Genomic DNA, 19,019 nt, shown 5'->3' with positions numbered 1-19,019 from the left:
TTAACATCGCTGAAGTCGGACACGGAATGTCCAGCAACCCACTCCTCATTAGGGAATATCCAAGATGGCAGTCACATCACTGGAGTGCATACTGCCCTTTCAGACCAATTGATGTCCACACACACTCAAAGGCAAAATACACAAGTGCTGGAAATCAGAAATAACGTGCTGGAAATGCTCCGCAGATCCAGCAGCGCCTGTGGAAACAGTCAACGTTTCTGGGCAGTGAATGTTAAATCTGTTTTTCTCCTCAGATATCGCTCTGTCTGACCTGCTGAGTTTTTCCAGCAACTCATAATTTTATTCCACGCTGTTTCAACTTCATTAGATGGGTCTAGAGTCCAATGGAATTCTGGTAAGTTCAATTTCTTTTTGGTTTTTAGTAGTCCAGTGAGAATGGCTTGTGCTTCCTAGCCCCATGTTTCCCCCACCTCTTGGCCCTCAGCTCGAATCAATAACTTTTCTGATACCCTCGCCACTTGCGTTGCAGTGGATGGTCATGGGAGTGAACTGACTTCTCCCTCCTCACTGACGATGGAACCTTGCTGCCTAGTCTCAGGACAGAATCCGTATTTCAGCGTACCATGTGCTTGCAGAGAAAGCCACATATTGAGATCAATAATCTCAATACCAGCCCTGAGTTAAATCATAGCAACACTGTCTCCTGATGGGTAAGCCAGAAGAATTACCTCATGTGATCCTTAGTGACAGTAGTTCTTTCATAACTGAAATGGCTGAAATTATACGGGTGGAAGACCCATAACAGTGGAGGACATACCTTTTGAAAGCACAGTTCAATGACACTATCCCAACATCTAGAGCGCTATTACATTGAAAGACAGTGGTGATCAATTGCACAAGACAGATGATACACAAGTTAGAATTTGTAGAATTAATGTTGGCTGACATTCTATTACAGTTCTTTCAGAGACTCCATCTTTCAGTGAACCTTTTGTCTTTATTGAAGTAAAATTGAAAGGTCCCATGGCCTTAGTTGAAGAGCAGAACAGTTTCCCATCCTGTTCCTGTGAATATTTATCCCTCCATAGTTAGAATGTAACTAATCTTGTTACTGAAGAAACTGTACCGAGATAACTTTGTACCTAAGATGGTGCTGCAAGTACAACTTATAAACTTGTACATGTGACAATAAAGCTAATTCTACTTCTAATTCAACAAATTCTAATTCAATATCAACAGAACAATTTTACCCAGTCCTTAACCACAGTGTTGAATTTGGAAACTTGATGTGCACAAATTGGATGCCATATTTACCCACATGACATCAGCACCTACGCTACAAATGTGCCTCCATGGATGTGATGTTCTTTGGGATATCCTGAAAATGGACCTCCATCGTCAGACCACAGCGAAACGACGGTTGGAGGAAGAACGCCTCATCTTCCGGCTAGGAACCCTCCAACCACAAGGGATGAACTCGGATTTCACCAGTTTCCTCAATTCCCCTCCCCCCAGCCTGTCTCAGTCAAATCCATCAAATTCAGCACTGCCTTCCTAACCTGCAATCTTCTTCACGACCTCTCCGCCCCCACCCCAGTCTGACCTATCACCCTCACCTTGACCTCTTTCCACCTATCACATTTCCAATGCCCCTCCCCCAAGTCCCTCCGCCCTATCTTTTATCTTAGCCTGCTGGACCAACTTTCCTCATTCCTGAAGAAGGGCTAATGCCCGAAACGTCGATTCTCCTGTTCCCTAGATGCTGCCTGACCTGCTGCGCTTTTCCAGCAACACATTTCCATCTCTGATCTCCAGCATCTGCAGACCTCACTTTCTCCTATCCTGAAAATGGCCCAATATAAACACCAGTTATTTTTGCAGAGCACAGTGTGGCATGTATTCATCGGGACTTCACTCAGTATAAGTAGAGAGTCTAATTTCACATGCATAGACATCCACCAAGAGGTCACCTTTGCAATGATAAACACATGAAAATCTTCTTATATTACGTCAATACTGTTAATATGTTTGGGGTGCATCAGATGTCTCCTATGTCAGACTAATGGATAAGCAAAGGCAGGACCCAACAGTTAAAAGAGAGCCAAATTGAATTCATTGGTCTTGAAAGTTGTAGGTTCCATGCCTATTTTACGGGCATAAAATGGAGATTTATGTGGATGGAGTACAGGTGCATAGGATGGGAAGTAAGCCCCTAGTTGAGTCCCTATCCAAAATCTATTTGTATCTGGCTACATCATGTGTCTTTACTTGCCATTTCTCATCCCAAGCTTGGATAGTGGTTGGATCTTGCATTACGCTTCATTGCTTCAGTGTGATAAGAGTTGAAAATAGAACGGAAAGTTGTAGAATTGTCAGCACCCCGCCCCATATCTGACCTTAAGAATAAAGGAAAAGTTATCAATGACATAGATGGAGACAGTTGATTGGAGAATGTTACATGGGGGATTTCTGCAGTGATATCCTAGAGTGTGGTGATTGGCCCTACAAACAAACATTGTAACTTTCCCTTGCCTCATCAATCACTGCTACCTCGGAGGGTGTTCTGCTTAGAGTTGTAATAAAATGCTGTTAACATGCAGCCAATGACCTGATATGCCTTGTTAACCGCCTCATGTTGGCTGAATGTTTCTGTGGTAATGTATTGATGAACTAAATTTGTGGGTGAGGAATATCCAGAAAACAAAGGTTCTGCTGGAATTTGACATAAGTCCACACCTGGAGCTTTTAAATAAGCTCAATGCATGCAGAATTGCTGGTAAAATCTAAAGGTGCTGATAAATGGGAAATGCATTATTAGGGACAAATACCAAAGGAATTCCACTGGGTGCTTCATCTGGATTTTATCATGATTGCACCATACATGAATACCATTGAGATAGATACTTCTGGTAACTTTAAAATGTTTTTAATCAACTTGTAAGAACACACCTCTATGGCAGGTGGAATCTGAACCCAGACCTCTAGCCTAGAGCTACAGACATTAACCATTGGGTCACAAGAGTACCCTTTGGTAATGTCATATCTGCAGGAGATACCAAACTCTGGAGTCAAGTTAAAGGAAATTGAAAATTTTCAAACGGCTGCTGAAAAATTATGAGCATCATCACTTCCAAGCTTGGTGGGCTGAAAGTGCAGTTTTGCAGGATTAACTCTGTATGTAGATAGGGGCACAGAAATGCAAACCGAATTAATGTAGTAATATTTGATATAGAATATTTAATATAGGAAGGATGTGACTGTCTTGCTACCAGCATTGTTTTTGGCCTCAGTGTGCTTAGCTTTTTGACCTGATGGGGTTACAATGTACTGTAAGTTATTGATGTTCTTGTGTACTGTTCAGGAGCTAGAGAAGTTTTATAAATTTCCTTTCCAGTGACAGTCTACCACAGAATGTTTAATGTTGTTAAGGTAGAGGACGGAATAGGAAATATATTCAAAAAGAATCCATTTAAAACAGATAAAGATTAGCAAGGTTAGATCTCATGGAATACAGGGAGAACTAGCCATTTGGATACAGAACTGGCTCAAAGGTAGAAGACAGAGGGTGGTGGAGGAGGATCATTTTTCAGACTGGAGGCCTGTGACCAGTGGAGTGCCACAAGGATCGGTGCTGGGTCCTCTACATTTTGTCTTTAAATAAATGATTTGGATGCGAGTATAAAAGGTACAGTTAGTAAGTTTGCAGATGACACCAAAATTGGAGGTGTCGTGGACAGCGAAGAGGATTACCTCAGATTACAACAGCATCTGGACCAGATGGGCCAATGGGCTGAGAAGTGGCAGATGGAGTTTAATTCAGATAAATGCGAGGTGCTGCATTTTGGGAAAGCAAATCTTAGCAGGACTTATACACTTAATGGTAAGGTCCTTGGGAGTGTTGCTGAACAAAGACACCTTGGAGTGCAGGTTCATAGCTCCTTGAAAGTGGAATCGCAGGTAGATAGGATAGTGAAGAAGGCGTTTGGTATGCTTTCCTTTATTGGTCAGAGTATTGAGTACAGGAGTTGGGAGGTCATGTTGCGGCTGTACAGGACATTGGTTAGGCCACTGTTGGAATATTGCGTGCAGTTCTGGTCTCCTTTCTATCGGAAAGATGATGTGAAACCTGAAAGGATTCAGAAAAGATTTACAAGGATGTTGCCAGGGTTGGAGGATTTGAGCTACAGGGAGAGGCTGAACAGGCTAGGGCTGTTTTCCCTGGAGCGTTAGAGGCTGAGGGGTGACCTTTATAGAGGTTTACAAAATTGAGGGGTATGGATAGGATAAGTAGGCAAAGTCTTTTCCTGGGGGTTGGGGAGTCCAGAACTAGAGGGCATAGATTTAGGGTGAGAGGGGAAGATATAAAAGAGACCTAAGGGGCAACTTTTTCACGCAGAGGGTGGTGTGTGTATGGAATGAGCTGCCAGAGGAAGTGGTGGAGGCTGGTACAATTGCAACATTTAAGAGGCATTTGGATGGGTATATTAATAGGAAGGGTTTGGAGGGATATGTGCTGGCAGGTGGGACTAGATTGGGTTGGGATATCTGGTCGGCATGGACGGGTTGGACCAAAGGGTCTGTTTCCATACTGTACATCTCTATGACTCTATGACTCTAAAAGCTTAGCTTGCGTATAGGCAGAGCGCACACTGAGCAGGAATGGACACGGGACTGCTGGGTAAGTGAGGCTTTATATTTGGGTGGTTGCTTTACCCGAAACACTACTTGGATAGTGTGACCCACCCGAATTGCCACCTCTAACCAAAAAAAAGGTTCTGTGCACCAGATAGGTAAGGTGATTAGTTTCTTTTTTTTAGTTTTTTAGTAGCCTCTTTGGAAATATAGAATAGTGGGAATGGTGGTTAGGGCAGTTGAATGTTCCTCCTGCAGACTGTGGGAGGTAAGGGTCACCACTAGTGTCCCTGCTGACTTTATCTGTAGGACATGCACCCAACTCCAGCTCCTCAAAAACCGCGTTAGGGAGCTGGAGCTGGAGCTGGAGCTGGATGAATTTCAGATTTTTGGGAGGCAGAGGGGGTTATTGGGAGGAGTTACAGGGAGATAGTCACACCTCAGGTAAAAGAACAAGGTAGATGGGTTACAGTCAGGGGACGGAAAGGGATCCGGCAGGTAGTGCTTGTGACCATTCCCTTGAACAACAAGTATATCATTTTGGATACTGTTGGGGGGGATGACTTACCAGGGGTAAGCAATGAGGCACAGGTCTGTTCCTGTTGCTCAGAAGGGAAGGGGGAAGAGGAGCAGAGCATTAGTCATTAGGGACTCCATAGTTAGGGGGACAGACAGGAGGTTCTGTGGGAATGAGAGAGACTCTCAGTTGGTGCATTGCCTCCCAGGTGCCAGGGTTCGCGATGTCTCTGATTGTGTTTTCGGGATCCTTGAGGAGGAGGGGGAGCAGCTGCAAGTCGTGGTCCACACAGGCACTAACAACATTAGGTAGGAAGAGAGATAGGGATTTAAGGCAGAAATTCAGGGAGCTAAGATGGAAGCTTAGAGCTAGAACAAAGAGTTGTTATCTCTGGTTTGTGGGGCTTTTACCCGAAACGTTGATTTTCCTGCTACCTCGGATGCTGCCTGACCTGCTGTGTTTTTCCAGCACCACTCTAATCTAATCTCTGGTTTGTTGCCCATGCCATGTGCTAGCAAGAAGAGGAATAGAGAGAGAGAGGAGTTGAATACGTGGCTATAAGGATGGTGCAGGGGGAAGGATTTTGGATTCCTGGATAATTGGGGCTCATTCTGGGATAGGTGGGACCTCTACAAAGAGGATGGTCTTCACCTGAACCAGAGGGGTATCAATATCCTGTGTGGGAAATTTGCTAATGCTCTTCAGGTGAGTTTAAACTAATTCAGCAGGGGGATGGGAACCTAAATTGTAGTTCAAGTATACAGGAGGTTGAGAGAAGTGAGGTCAGAAATAAGGTTTCAAGGTCGCAAGAAGGCACTGGCAAATAAGAAGTTGGTTTGAAGTGTGTCTACTTCAATGCTAGGAGCATCTGGAATAAGGTAGGTGAACTTGCAGCATGGGTTGGTACCTGGGATTTCGATGTGTTGGCCATTTCAGAGACATGAGTAGAGCAGAGACAGGAATGGTTATTGCAAGTACTGGGATCTAGATGTTTCTGTAAGAACAGAGAAAATGTTAAAAGGGGGAAGGTGTGGCATTGTTAGTCAAAGACAGTATTACAGTTGCAGAAAGGATGTTTGAGAACTCGTCTACTGAGAGTGGGCTGAGGTTAGAAACAGGAAAGGAGAGGTCGCCCTGTTGGGAGTTTTCTATAGGCCTCCAAATTGTTCCAGAGATGTAGGGGATAGGGTAGCAAAGATAATTCTTGCTAGGAGTGAGACAGACAGGGTAGTTGTTAAGGGGGACTTTAACTTTTCAAATATTACATTATATCCCCTACAGTGTGGAAACAGGCCCTTTGGCCCAACAAGTCCACACCAACCCTCTGAAGAGTAACCCACCCAGACCCATTTCCCTCTAACTAACGCACCTAACCTTAGGAATACAAGAGTTCAAGTACTTTAGATGGGTCAATTTTTGTCCAATGTGTGCAGGAGGGTTTCCTGACACAGTATGTAAACAGGCCAACAAGGAGCGAGGCCACATTGGTTTTGGAACTGGGTTATGAACTCGGCCAGGTGTTAGATTCGGAGGTAGGAGAGCACTTTGGTGATAGTGACCACAATTCGGTTCTGTTTACTTTAGCGATGGAAAGGGATAGGTACATACCACAGGGCAAGAGTTGTAGCTGGGGAAAGGCAATTACAATGAAATTGGGCAAGATTTAGGATGCACAGGATGGGGAAGGAAACTGCAGGGGATGGCCACAATTGAAATATGAAGCTTATTCAAGGGAGCAGCTACTGTGGATCCTTGATAAGTATGTACCGATCAGACCGGGAGGAGGTTGTCAAGCACGGGAGCTGTGGTTTACAAAGGAGGTTGAATCTCTTTTTCAAGAGGAACAAAGAAGGCTTATGTTAGGATGAGATGTGATGGCTCAGTTAGGGCGCTTGAGTTACAAGCTAGCCAGGAAAGACCTAAAGAGAGAGCTAAGAAGAACCAGAAGGGGACATGAGAAGTCATTGGCGGATAGGACCAAGGAAAGCCCTAATGCTTTCTATAGCTATGTCAGGAATAAAAGAATGACGAGAGTAAGATTAGGGCCAATCAAGGACAGTAGTGGGAAGTTGTGTATGGAGTCCGAGGAGATAAGGGAAGCTCTAAATTAATACTTTTTGTCAGTATTCATACTAGAAAAAGACAATTTTGTTGAAGAGAATACTGAGATACAGGCTACTAGACTAGAGGGAATTGAGGTTCACGGAGAGGAGGTATTAGCAATTCTGGAAAATGTGGAAATAGATAAGTCCCCTGGGCCAGATGGGATTTATTCCAGGATTTTCTGGAAAGCCAGGGAGGAGATTGCAGAGCTTTTGGCTTGGATCTTTGTCATAATTGTCTACAGGATTAGTGCCAGAAGACCGGAGGATAGTAAACGTGGTTCCCATGTTCAAGAAGGGGAGTAGAGACAACCCTAGTAATTATAGACCAGTGAGCCTTCCTTTGGATGTGGGTAAAGTGTTGGAAAGGGTTATAAGAAATTGGATTTATAATTATATAGAAAGGACTAAGTTGATTAGGGATAGTCAACATGGTTTAGTCAACATGGTAGGTCATGCCTCACAAACCTTATGGAGTTCTTTGAGAAGGTGATCAAACAGGTGGATGAAGGTAAAGCAGTTGATGTGATGTATATGGATTTCAGTAAGGCATTTGATAAGGTTCCCCATGGTAGGCTATTCCACAAAATATGGAGGCTTGGGATTGAGAGTGATTTAGCGGTTTAGATCATAAATTGGCTAGCTGAAAGAAGACAGATAATGACAATTGATGGGAAATGTTCATCCTGGAGTTCAGTTACTGTTGGTGTACCACAAGGATCTATCTTAGGTCCAAAGCTGTTTGTCATTTTTAAAAATGACCTGGATGAGGGCATTAAAGGATGGGTTAGTAAATTTGCAGATGACACTAAGATCAGTAGAGCTGTGGATAATGACAAAGGATATTGTAGGTTACAGAGGAGCATAGATAAGCTGCAGAGCTGGGCTGAGAGGTGGCAAGTGGAAGTTAATGCAGAAAAGTGTAAGCTAATTCACTTTGGAAGGAGTAACAGGAATGCAGGGTATTGGGCTAATCGTAAGATTCTTGGTAGTGTGGATGAGCAGAGAGATCTTGGTGCCCAGGTACATAGATCCTTGAAAGCTGCCACTCTGGTTGATAAGCTTGTTAAGAAGGCATACAGTGTGTTAGCTTTTATTGGTAGAAGGACTGAGTTTCGGAACTATGAGGTCATGTTACAGCTGTACAAAACTCTGGTGCAGCCACATTTGGAGTATTGCATACAATTCTGGTCACTATATCAGAGGAAGGATGTGAAAGCTTTGGAAAGGGTTGAGAGAAGATTTACTAGGGATGTTGCCTGGTTTGGAGGGAAGGTCTTACAAGGAAAGGCTGAGGGACTTGAGGCTGTTTTCATTAGAGTGAAGGAGGTTGAGAGGTGACTTAATTGAGACATATAAGATAATCAGAGTTAGATACATTGGACAGTGAGAGCCTTTTTCCTCAGATAGTGATGGCTAGCATGACAGGACATAGCTTTAAATTGAGGGGTGATAGATATAGGACAGATGTCAGAGGTAGTTTCTTTACTCAGAGTAGTAGGGGTGTGGAACACACTGCCTGAAACAGTAGTAGACTGTCCAACCTTACAGGCATTTTAATGGTCATTGGATAGGCATATGGACGAGAATGGAATAGTGTAGTTTAGATGGACCTCAGATTGGTTTCACAGGTTGGTGCAACATCAAGGGTCAAAGGGCCTGTACTGCACTGTAAAGTTCTATATTCTTCTATTAAAGTCAATTATCTGGCTTCAAAATGTCTCTGCTTCTGGAGCTGTTTGGTAATTTCCTTTTATAAAACCGCCTACCCAGCAAGTCTAAAGTGAGGTACAAGTACATATACACCTGACAATATGCCACATGTCTCCTGGGGCATTTCCCTCTTCATTGTGCAATGGAGAATTTTCAGGGGTGAGACCTTTTCTCTGAGCTGTCCCTCTCCCTGTCCATGGTTCCTAGGCTCTCAACTGCAGGCGACTGTTGGATTCGGTGGGATGTAATCAAAAAAAACTCTACAGATAACGTGATCCAAGTAACACCTTTAATAGTCATCATAATATATCTAAATATATTATATGTCAGTAAATATATTCAACAGCAAATTTCTATATTAAACAGTAAATCCATTTTGACAAATCTCAGACCCTTCAGCCCATCGGGACCCTGCTTCACAATGGCTGGTCTGAAGAACTCCTACATCATTTGCGATATGGCCTGAGATGAAATCTGACAGTACGTAACACAACAAGTCTCACTGCCAATGAATGGGTCAAAGTTCCTGATACTAGTATTACTCTGAATCAAAGATTCCATGCTACATCACCATTCTGTGGTGCTTTCAGTATGTTTCCAGACATTTCATGGTACAGAAAGACATCTTCAGGTGGCTTTGTGTGACAGCTCAACAAGACAGTTCTCACAGGCTGGTCAATGACACGTGGTCACCTCTCAGGCTGTTTTTGCATTAGGCCTGCTTTCCATGTACTTTTCCACTTAATTTCAATTGCTCATTGTCATATCCCTAATAGTCAGGATTGAAGATATCATTTTTAATCCCACCTGGATTAAAATGTCTCTGGTGCTTAGGCTAATACCCTGCCCCTCCTCCTTTCCACTGCTTGCTGCTCCTCAACTCTTTGGTACTTGCTGTGCCAGGCCTGCTGCTGCTCACAAGCAGTTGTGTCAAGATGGCGAGGCACTGACACCACAGGGTGTGAGAACAGCAGCTGCTGCTGGCCGCAACACTACGCCCAAGTGGGAGTGACACCTGCCTCACCCCGGGTCAGGCAATGTGTGAGTGGACATGTGCTGGTCTCAGTCAGCCGGGCCCTCATTGTGCCATCTCCCAAAGATATGGATGAGGGACTAGGGTGGACCACATCAGTGTAGGAAAGAGAGAGTCCTAAGTGATTGAGTGGGGAAGAGGGAGTTTGGTGACAGGCAGTTCAGACTGACTGGGGATGGGTGTAGGCAGCACAGGTGCTGAATATGTCAGAAGGAGCATTGTGAAAGAGGCTCACTGAGTAGGGAGGAATGTTGGGAAAATGGGATTGATGAGTGACTGAGTTGGGAGGAGCGTTGAGAAGAGGGGGATTGCTGAGTGAGTGAGTTGGGAGGAGGGTTTGGGAAGAGAAGTTGCTGAGTGATGAGCAGTTCGGGAGAGGGCTTGAAATTGGGGTTGCTGAGTGATTGAGTCAGGAGATGATTTGGGAAGAGTGATGCTGAGTGAATAATGGTTTTGGGCAGAGAGGGATTTTTGAAACATTTATTTCTCCCAACTTCAAGACCCAAAAACAAGTTGATCCATCTCAGTAATAAGTGAAGAATTATTATAGAATGTATATCACCTGTAATGTGAATCTTCTAATGACCTTTAAAATGCCTGGTCATTAGAGGAGCAGTTTAAAAATAACTTGTTGTAGAGTTTTCACAGAATGTGCATCCTTACTCAGAATTACCATCAATCTAAAGGATTTAGCAACCACTGGTATATACCATTCCTAATGCTCATCTAATTACTTGCAAAGTAAACACAAGATGCTGTATCATTTTAATGTTTGATTTTCTTTGAAGCCTTTTATCCTGGTTAACTTCAGGGAGGAAGAAAGCTTCCCTCACTGTTCAAATATGTCTTTGTTGGAGAGAGTGAGAAGATTACAAAGAACAGCATTGACAGTGGCAAGATCAACCCACGGCTAGACCAACCATTGCTAGGCATCTACAGACCAGAATAAATACAGGACGTATGTAGGTAGAACAGTGATCAATTCCTATTCATTATGCGACATTGCTTGGATTCCAAATCTGAATGGAAGACGGGACCAAGCATCAGAGGGTGGGAGGGAAGTATTCAAGGCGGGGCTGGGTTTGGTGAGGGGGAATAGTGTGTAGGGGAAGAAGATCATCAGTTTGGAAAGGAATCCGGGATTTGTAGTGATCAGCAGTAGGGAAGCGGTCAGAAGTGGCATTCTTGCTCTTCTAATCTCGACATTTGGTGTGAAAAGTTGGTTTTGGAAGTAGCAGCCAATCTCAAGGTTTGGTTTTACTGAGTGCAGCAGAGCAGCACAGGCTTATTTGGAGCAACATGTTTTTGAAGTGGGGACCTCAGACGGCCATTGGGTCAATAATGTTCATATATAGGTAATGGTAAAGTTGCCATAGTCTGTCAGCATTCTCTTGTGTGTGAGAGAGAAAAAAAGAGAGACAGAGAGAGAGACAGAGACAGAGACATAGAGCTGGTCGTGATTTAAACTGAGGGTCAGCACACCTCAGATGGGGGGGGAAAGAGGTTGAGAAGGAGAGTCCTTCATGATAACCTCACTTGGTATAGGATTTGAATCCATACTGTTGACATCATTCTGCTTTACAAACAATTTGTCCAACTAATTGAGCTAAACCAACCCACCCATTTTCATATTGAAAGAGACTAATGTGTGTTTCAGATGTGCTTCCTGGATGCTTTTCTATCAGGTTATGTTGCACGATGTGGTTCCTGCTTAATATGCTGCTGAATAGCAGAGATAAGTTTCAGCAAAAGTTTAACAATTATGAGAAGTAGAAAAAAAGGAAAGATTAGATAAAGAGGAATAGTAGGAAGCTAAGCTTGAACATAAACACAGGTACAGACCACTTGAGCCGAATGGCCTTTTCTGTGCTGTAAATTCTGAGTAATGCACGTGCTCAGATACAGCTAAGCTGTTAAATGGATTCATTTCTCTTTTTCTATGTAAATCAACAGGGCAGCTAAGCAACGGAGAAAGTCTGATCGTGTTGTACTGGATTGTCAGGAGCAGGCCTATTGGCTCGTCAACAGACCTCCAGTAAGTCATTTTACTTACCAGCAATTATGTTATTCTGAAGACCGTTTTTGTTGATTTGTGATGGCAAGATGCTGAGATTTTCCTCTTCTATAAAGTCACAACCTTGAGTGCGTCCAGTTGTAGATTGGGTGACAATTTTCCAGTGAGTAAGAATTGGCATTCCTACATTCTCTTGGGAACTTGTCAGTAAGGTGGGGCTGTGGAAGATTGTAGCTTAGAATCCAAACAATGAAGACAGAAAATGTAACCTAGACTATCAATCTTATCACATTACTTAACCTCAGTTTATCTGGCTGGGTGTTTCAGTCTACAGCAGAAGTGGTATCTCATATTGACAAAATGCACTGAACTCTGAAAACATATTCTTTGTAACTGCCACTCAAGTCTTAAAAGTGTACCACAAACAACAAAAATCTCCTCAAAATTTGGAATACTATGCTCATCACTTAGCTGATAATTTATTTAGCATAACCTGAGTTATCTTCACTGTCAATTAAATTTTGTTCTATTTTGCAGGTGGCTGCTGATGTGTAGAAATGTAAATGTATTTTAAATTAATATTCTTTCACTATCCTGCAATATGTTATGCAGAATTACCAGGTGAACATGAACTAATCTGCTCCCTGAAAGGTGGTTCACCTTTCGTAACTGCTTTTTCCTAATGCCTAGGGAAAGCAGGACTCTGCAGATTACCTACTGGAACCGCAGCCCTGAAAGTGGGCAACTTATCCCAGCACCAATATGCTTTCTGTGGACAACCCACCAATTATAATGAGTCCTATTTGCTAAAAGCAAGGGGGCCTTACACTAATATCTACTCTTAGACTTAACGGACTGTGTTAGTGTGTGCATTGGAGCATGTTATACCAGTGACAGGCACAGATTTGCAACAATAGTCATGCTTAGTCTTGCTGCTGTAGCCAAATCAGAAGCAGGGGCTCATGAGGACTATTTCACACTTGCAACAGAACAATATTGGCAAAAGAACATCCTCTTGACTAGGAATGGTATCCGGCAGTGGGTAAACCCAGAAGCAAAAAGAGAAAATACTACTGAATGCTATTGAGTGCATGTGGTCTTTCCTATTCAGTCCATGTAATTCAGGAGGTGACAGGTTGGCAGAGCACCCAGAGAAACAGAATAAAAAGTGATTTCAGCCTCTTATACTATTTCCGCAGGGGTTCCAGTCAAATCCTGCAAAGATTACAATCAGCAACTAGGAATGTCTGATTGAATTGCAGACCCTTTGTCTAAATTTTGAAAATTCTATCAGTATGGAAGTTTTGTTTTATTTTTAAAAAACACCTTTATCAGAGATTTGCATCTTTGAAGAAGTTTAATTGCTCTGTTAATAAAAAAAAAACAAAAAATAAAAGAGAATAAAATTGGCTCAGATATTGACATTGGAGCAATTTGCTTGTTTCTATTATTTTACAAATGTTAAAATAGGAGCAGTACGACATACCACATTATTGGACATCTGGTGGCAGAGGCCTGGACAGATCCCAAGCAAGAGTACCTTTTAAACAGGTGTACAGGTTTCTCACACAGGTTTGCTGGAGTTTTAAAAGGCTGAGTTCCAACAGACTGCAGTTTGGCTGTAGCAAGGGCCTGAACCAGCAGTGTGGGGGTAATATTTTTATACCCCAGATGTAAATGCTTTTGTAGGGGAATAAGATCTGTTTAAGTGTCATGATCTGAATTTTTTGTGTTTGAGCATAAGTTGGCATGGTGGCAACATGATGATAAGAAGGGCCATGAGGGGTGAGAGCCTGAAGATCTAATAGTGCCTCAAGCAACTGTGATGAAGTCCTAGAGAACCAAGTGGACCTTCTAACCAGGCAACCTGTTCACTTTCCTATCCTCATGACTGCTTAGAGTCTACTTCTGGCAATTGCAGGCCACTAGTTCCCTCAGGAGAAAGTGAGGACTGCAGATGCTGGAAAAGTTGAGTGTGATTCAGGCAAAAGCCCTGCTCCTCAGATGCTGCCTGATCTGCTGTGCTTTTCCAGCACTAGTTTCCTCACTCATGCTTCCTGCCTCTCCAGCCAAAACTTTGGGCCATGATTTTTACTTTTGTCATTGCTAGATCCTTCCAACTTTGCATCTGGAGATGAGAATAAGTATACAAGCAGAGAATTGAATTCTATTTGGATTAGAGATACATTGTAAATTAAGCGATTTAGACCTGAAAACAACAATTAACCCTATTACATTCATTAACTAATGAAGATATTAATCTGCATTTGATTTATAAAACATCGGCACCTTGAATCTCACAAATATTGCAATGTACTGCTCAAGTATCTGGTATCATAGATATTTCCTTGCACCTGAGAATCTGTTAACCTAACGTTTCAAATCTTAGGAACAAAAACTATACAAAAGAATAGAAAATATGGACGTCAACAGGCACTCAGATCAATATGGTTTCCTCTGTGGTTATTCACAGAACTGAATAAAGGTTCTGAGGGTCACGTCCTTAATACAGTGCTTCCTAGTTTCAGGCCAAAAAGCTGAAAGCATTAAAACAGCTTTTATCCACAGCTAAATAGGTTACATTGCCCAACGGGTGGTAATGGATCAAGAGCCACCAGATTAACGGCCTGAATGCGCTGGCATAAAGACATAGAGCTGTCCCTGGAGGAACAAAGTAAGCTGCTTTCATGCTGAAAGCTAACGCTTTTATCGATTGACAAAAAATATTTGTGATATATCCAGATAAATCTGCAACTTGGGCTCTGTTATAGATAAATCTGTAATTTAGAACAGCACCCAATACACTGTAGTTTTATGTTTATTGAGAAAAGACAGATGGACAAAATAAAATTCATATTGCATTGTGCATTAGTAAATGACCTTTTTCTGCTTTATTTCTCTGAAACATGTTAGCTACATTGCACAATGAATTACAATACTAGATCTCATGCCTGATACAACCTCACAGAAACATACTTTGATTTCAATTGCATTGTGATCGTAAGAGCTTTGTAAGGAGAAACTACAGAGAAAATGTACCATACGGTAACAAAGACTAAGTGTTTCATAACTGCTACGTGAATGATAGAATATCACAGAATGTAAAAGTAGACCGTTCGACCCATTGAATTCCTGCAATTTTTTTTCTCTGCAAGTACATGGAAGTCAGAACATGGAAGCATTGAACCCAAATACTCTATGTTGGCATTTAGCCAACTAGCATCAAATAATTCTAATTATGTTTAGCAATTTCATTGCCACACCTTTCATCATTTTCTTTTATCCATCTATCTCATCTTGAATCCTTCCATAGTTTCTGACAGACTGAAAGTGAAATTCACAACCTCTCAGTTTTTTATGCAAAGACATTGCTCTTGATCTCCTTCCAAATCACTTACAATTATTCCTGCATATTTGGTCCAAAGTGTTAGAGCCTTCATGACTGCCTGCTTCTATCGACCTTATCCTGTCCCTGTATAATTTTAAGCACTTTCAATGTTTCACCTTATAGTTTGCATTTCTAATGAAGAGACAGCATTTTTCATCTGTAAATATTTGTACTTTATTATACCAAGTAACATATAAATGAATTTCTGCTGTACTCTTAAAACTCAAATGCTTTTTCTGTGGTGTAGATACCAATAACACACACACACTTCGCTGACTGAGGTTTAAATAAGATTTTATAAAGGCTAATCTTTATTCTGTTTGTTATATTGGACACCTCTTACGACAAAATCTAGAAATTTGTTAGTTTGATAGGCCTCTGATATAGCTATGTTCCTGTCATTCATGTTTGAAGGACTGGAACCTCAAATCTCTTACATCTTCGACAACATCTAGTCATTGCTAAGCATCTCGCAAAGGATCTTATCTCACTTGCTGACATTGACTTCCATTTACCATTCTTTAGTCCACTCTCTCCCGAGTCAATGAATTCACTGTCTATTTTGATAACGTGTGAACATCAACTTGCTGTCAATCTATAAAACTAGATCATTGATGTGCACTTTTGAGTTATGTCCTTTTTGAAATCTACACCGGACACCTCTGGCTACTTGCTCTAAGTTCATAGTAATTTTCACCCTCAATATGATAATTGGAGTTTATACCCCTTCCCCATCTGCATTGTTTTGCCCTAGTTGCCTTTGAAAAGAGCTGCTTCAACAGCAGTTTCAGTACAGAATTCTAAACAAAAATATCCAGGCCAAACATGATAAGTTTTTTGTTTGGTAATGTATTCAGGGATTTTTTTTAAGTTGATACTTTGTCACTGCAACAAGGATTCAATATTTGTTCAGCTGTAATACTGCAAATGAAAGTCAAAGATAATTCAGTCAGGGGGATTGGGAGTATTGAAGGGCAGGGTTTAGATTTAAATTATGTTTAAAACTTATAAGGCAAAGAATATGTGGGAAAATACTGAATAAGGAAAATTACTCTAAAGCATGTTAAAAATTGAGTTGAGAATATTAGCAAAAATGCAAAAAAAACTTTCTGTAGACATGCTAGTAAGAGAGCATGATCAAGATTTGCCAGAGCAAGTGTAAAATATTGATTTTTTTTTTGACTCAACAAAGGTGGTTGTAATGTAGGAGGTAATGAAAAGTGAAACAAAAGTCACTATGGCTCAATGACTGAGAACAAGAAAGAGTCAAATCGGACGCAAAGTTAATTGTTACTCTCCACAAGCTGCAAGAACTGCTGAGTTTCTATAGCATTCGCTTTGTGTCCCACATTTGAAGTATTTTGCCTTTATTCAAGCACTGTGGAGGTTATTTGAATTAAACGTACATAACTTACAAGAATATGATATATTGTATCAAAACATCATTAGTGAAATGAGAAAGAAATAATAAAGTTTGACTGTAATTTTCCAAATTTACACAGAGGAAAATTGTACAGAGATCTATAGAGTAGCTGGTAATTGCATCATTTTTATTTCTAAAAATGAAGAGAAATACATCATAAAGAATGAGACAACAGCTATTTCTGTATGTTTATAGTTCATTCTATGGCAAGAAATTATGAAGCACTTGGAGAAATAGGAGTGAAGAAGGAACAGCCAACATAGATTCTCAAACAGAAGGTTATGGAGGATAGATTTAGGATGTGGCTTAAATGGATTAAAAAGAAACATTTATTAAGTTGTTATGCTGATCATATTAATAAATAAATGGTTGGAAGGATAAACTTTCAACAACTAATAAGATCAGGCATATGGTAATTTACAAAGGTTTATGCCTCTTACTTACTGCAAAATAAATGGCCTGGACTTAAGGATTCAGCAGTAACATTAAAATTTGTTGATGTCACCAAATTGTGTCTAGGGCAGTGAAGTTCTAATGGGCATTTTGATCATGGTATCAGGTAAGTTATAGCAATGTAATTGCATGCCTGCACAATTGCTACTGTTATTTGACTTGAGATGAGAAAGTGGCTTGATCAACATGACCAAGGATCATTGAAAGATCACAGGTTGTTTACATTGGTTAACATGTTTAGAAAAGAAAACAAATATTAATGCTGCTCTTCAACATAGTCAAACGCTACAAGGTACTTCATAATAACATTATTGAATAAAAATTTGACATGGAGTCATGAGGCATTAGAAGAGTTGACCAAAAGCTTTGAAAGAAAGAACGCTTTAAGGAACATCTTAAAGAAGGAGAGAAGCATAGAAAGGCCATGAGGTTCAGGGAAGAACTCTGGAGTTTAAGGCCTGGAAAGCAGAAAACATGGCTGTCGGTCCAATGATGGAATGATTAAAGTTGAAACCGAAAGAAAGACCAAAAGTGGAGGAGCAGCACAGAGGTCGCAGAGGTTTGTTGGGCCAGAGGAAGCTACATAGATGAGGAGAGGTTAGGCCATTGAGGGATTTGAAAATAAAAGGAGCTGTAAAATTCTGCAAGTGTTTATAGATGATTTAGTGCAAACTGGAGCATTATGGAAGATTTCAAGTTTAAGGAATGTGAAAGATGGGAAGACAGCCATCAGATATTAGTTATTGGATAAAGATACCCATCATCCATGTGGCAGATATGAACAGGAGGAGGTCATTTGACCCCTTGACCTTGCTCTGCTATTCAATATAATCATGGCTGACCATCAAGCTCAATACCTTAAACCTCCCCTCCCTCCATATCCCTTGATCCCCTTAGCCACAGGAGGTATATCTACCTCCTTCTTGAACCTCATAATGTTTTGATAGTGAATTCCATAGGCTCACCACTCTCTGGATGAATAAATCTTTCCTCAACTCAGTCCTAAAAGGTTTACCCCTTATTCTTAAACTATGATCCCGAGTTCTGGACTCTCCTACCATTTGGAATATCCTATCTGCTCCTGTTGGAATTCTCTATGTTTCCTAACTGACTCAATCTCTCCTCATGTGTCAGTCTTGCCATCTGAAGAATCAACTTGGTAAACCTTTGTTGCATTCTCTCTATAAAAATAACATCCTTCCTCAGATAAGGAGAAACCACAATTGCACACAATATTCCAGATGTGGCTTCACCAATGCCCTGTATAATTTCAGTAAGACATTCTTGTTCCTGTACTAAAATCCTCTTGCTGTGAAGGCCAATGTACAGATTGCCCTTTCTACTGCCTGCTGCACCTGCCTGTTCACTTTCAGCGATTAGTGCATGAGGATGCTCAGGTCTTGTTGAACAATCCCCTCTCTCAATTCACAGCCAGTCAATAATCTGCCTTCCTATTTTTGATACCAAAGTGAATAAACTCACATTTATCTACATTTCACTATATTTGCCATGCATTTGCAGACTCAGCATTGATCCAAACCATACTGCAACATCTCTGCATCCTCTTCACAGCTCAATCTTCCACCCAAGGTTCCACTTTCACGGAACTCTAGCAGGGCGGCAGTTAATATACTGTAAGGATTTAAGCTTGAATGTGTGATATGCTAACATGGCACAGAATACATCATCAAAGGAAGTGATGCAATGTCACATGATCTTGCTCTCTCTTGCAGACTCATAGCACAATTAAGCTGCAGCAAGACTTTTCTTACATAAAGTTCAT

The 19,019-nt window shown here is 41.3% G+C and overlaps 1 protein-coding gene across 2 annotated transcripts in view; it reads left to right on the top strand.

The window, feature by feature from the left end:
* The window catches only part of rgs11 (regulator of G protein signaling 11), a 150,518-nt gene that overhangs the window by 55,635 nt on the left and 75,864 nt on the right, over nucleotides 1-19,019 (top strand). For both annotated transcript variants that reach the window (XR_015760574.1, XM_043711561.2), the window contains exon 8: nucleotides 11,912-11,993. Coding sequence is in view for 1 of the 2 variants with exons in the window: in XM_043711561.2 (XP_043567496.1) it covers nucleotides 11,912-11,993 (82 nt within the window). In the remaining variant the exon portion in view is untranslated. The remainder of the gene's footprint in view (nucleotides 1-11,911; nucleotides 11,994-19,019) is intronic.

This window comes from Chiloscyllium plagiosum, unplaced genomic scaffold (assembly GCF_037043375.1).
Source record: "Chiloscyllium plagiosum isolate Xiang-an unplaced genomic scaffold, Cpla_swu_hap1 HiC_scaffold_20, whole genome shotgun sequence".
In the NCBI taxonomy this organism is placed as follows: domain Eukaryota; kingdom Metazoa; phylum Chordata; class Chondrichthyes; order Orectolobiformes; family Hemiscylliidae; genus Chiloscyllium; species Chiloscyllium plagiosum.
This window is presented reverse-complemented; position numbering and strand designations above follow the sequence as displayed.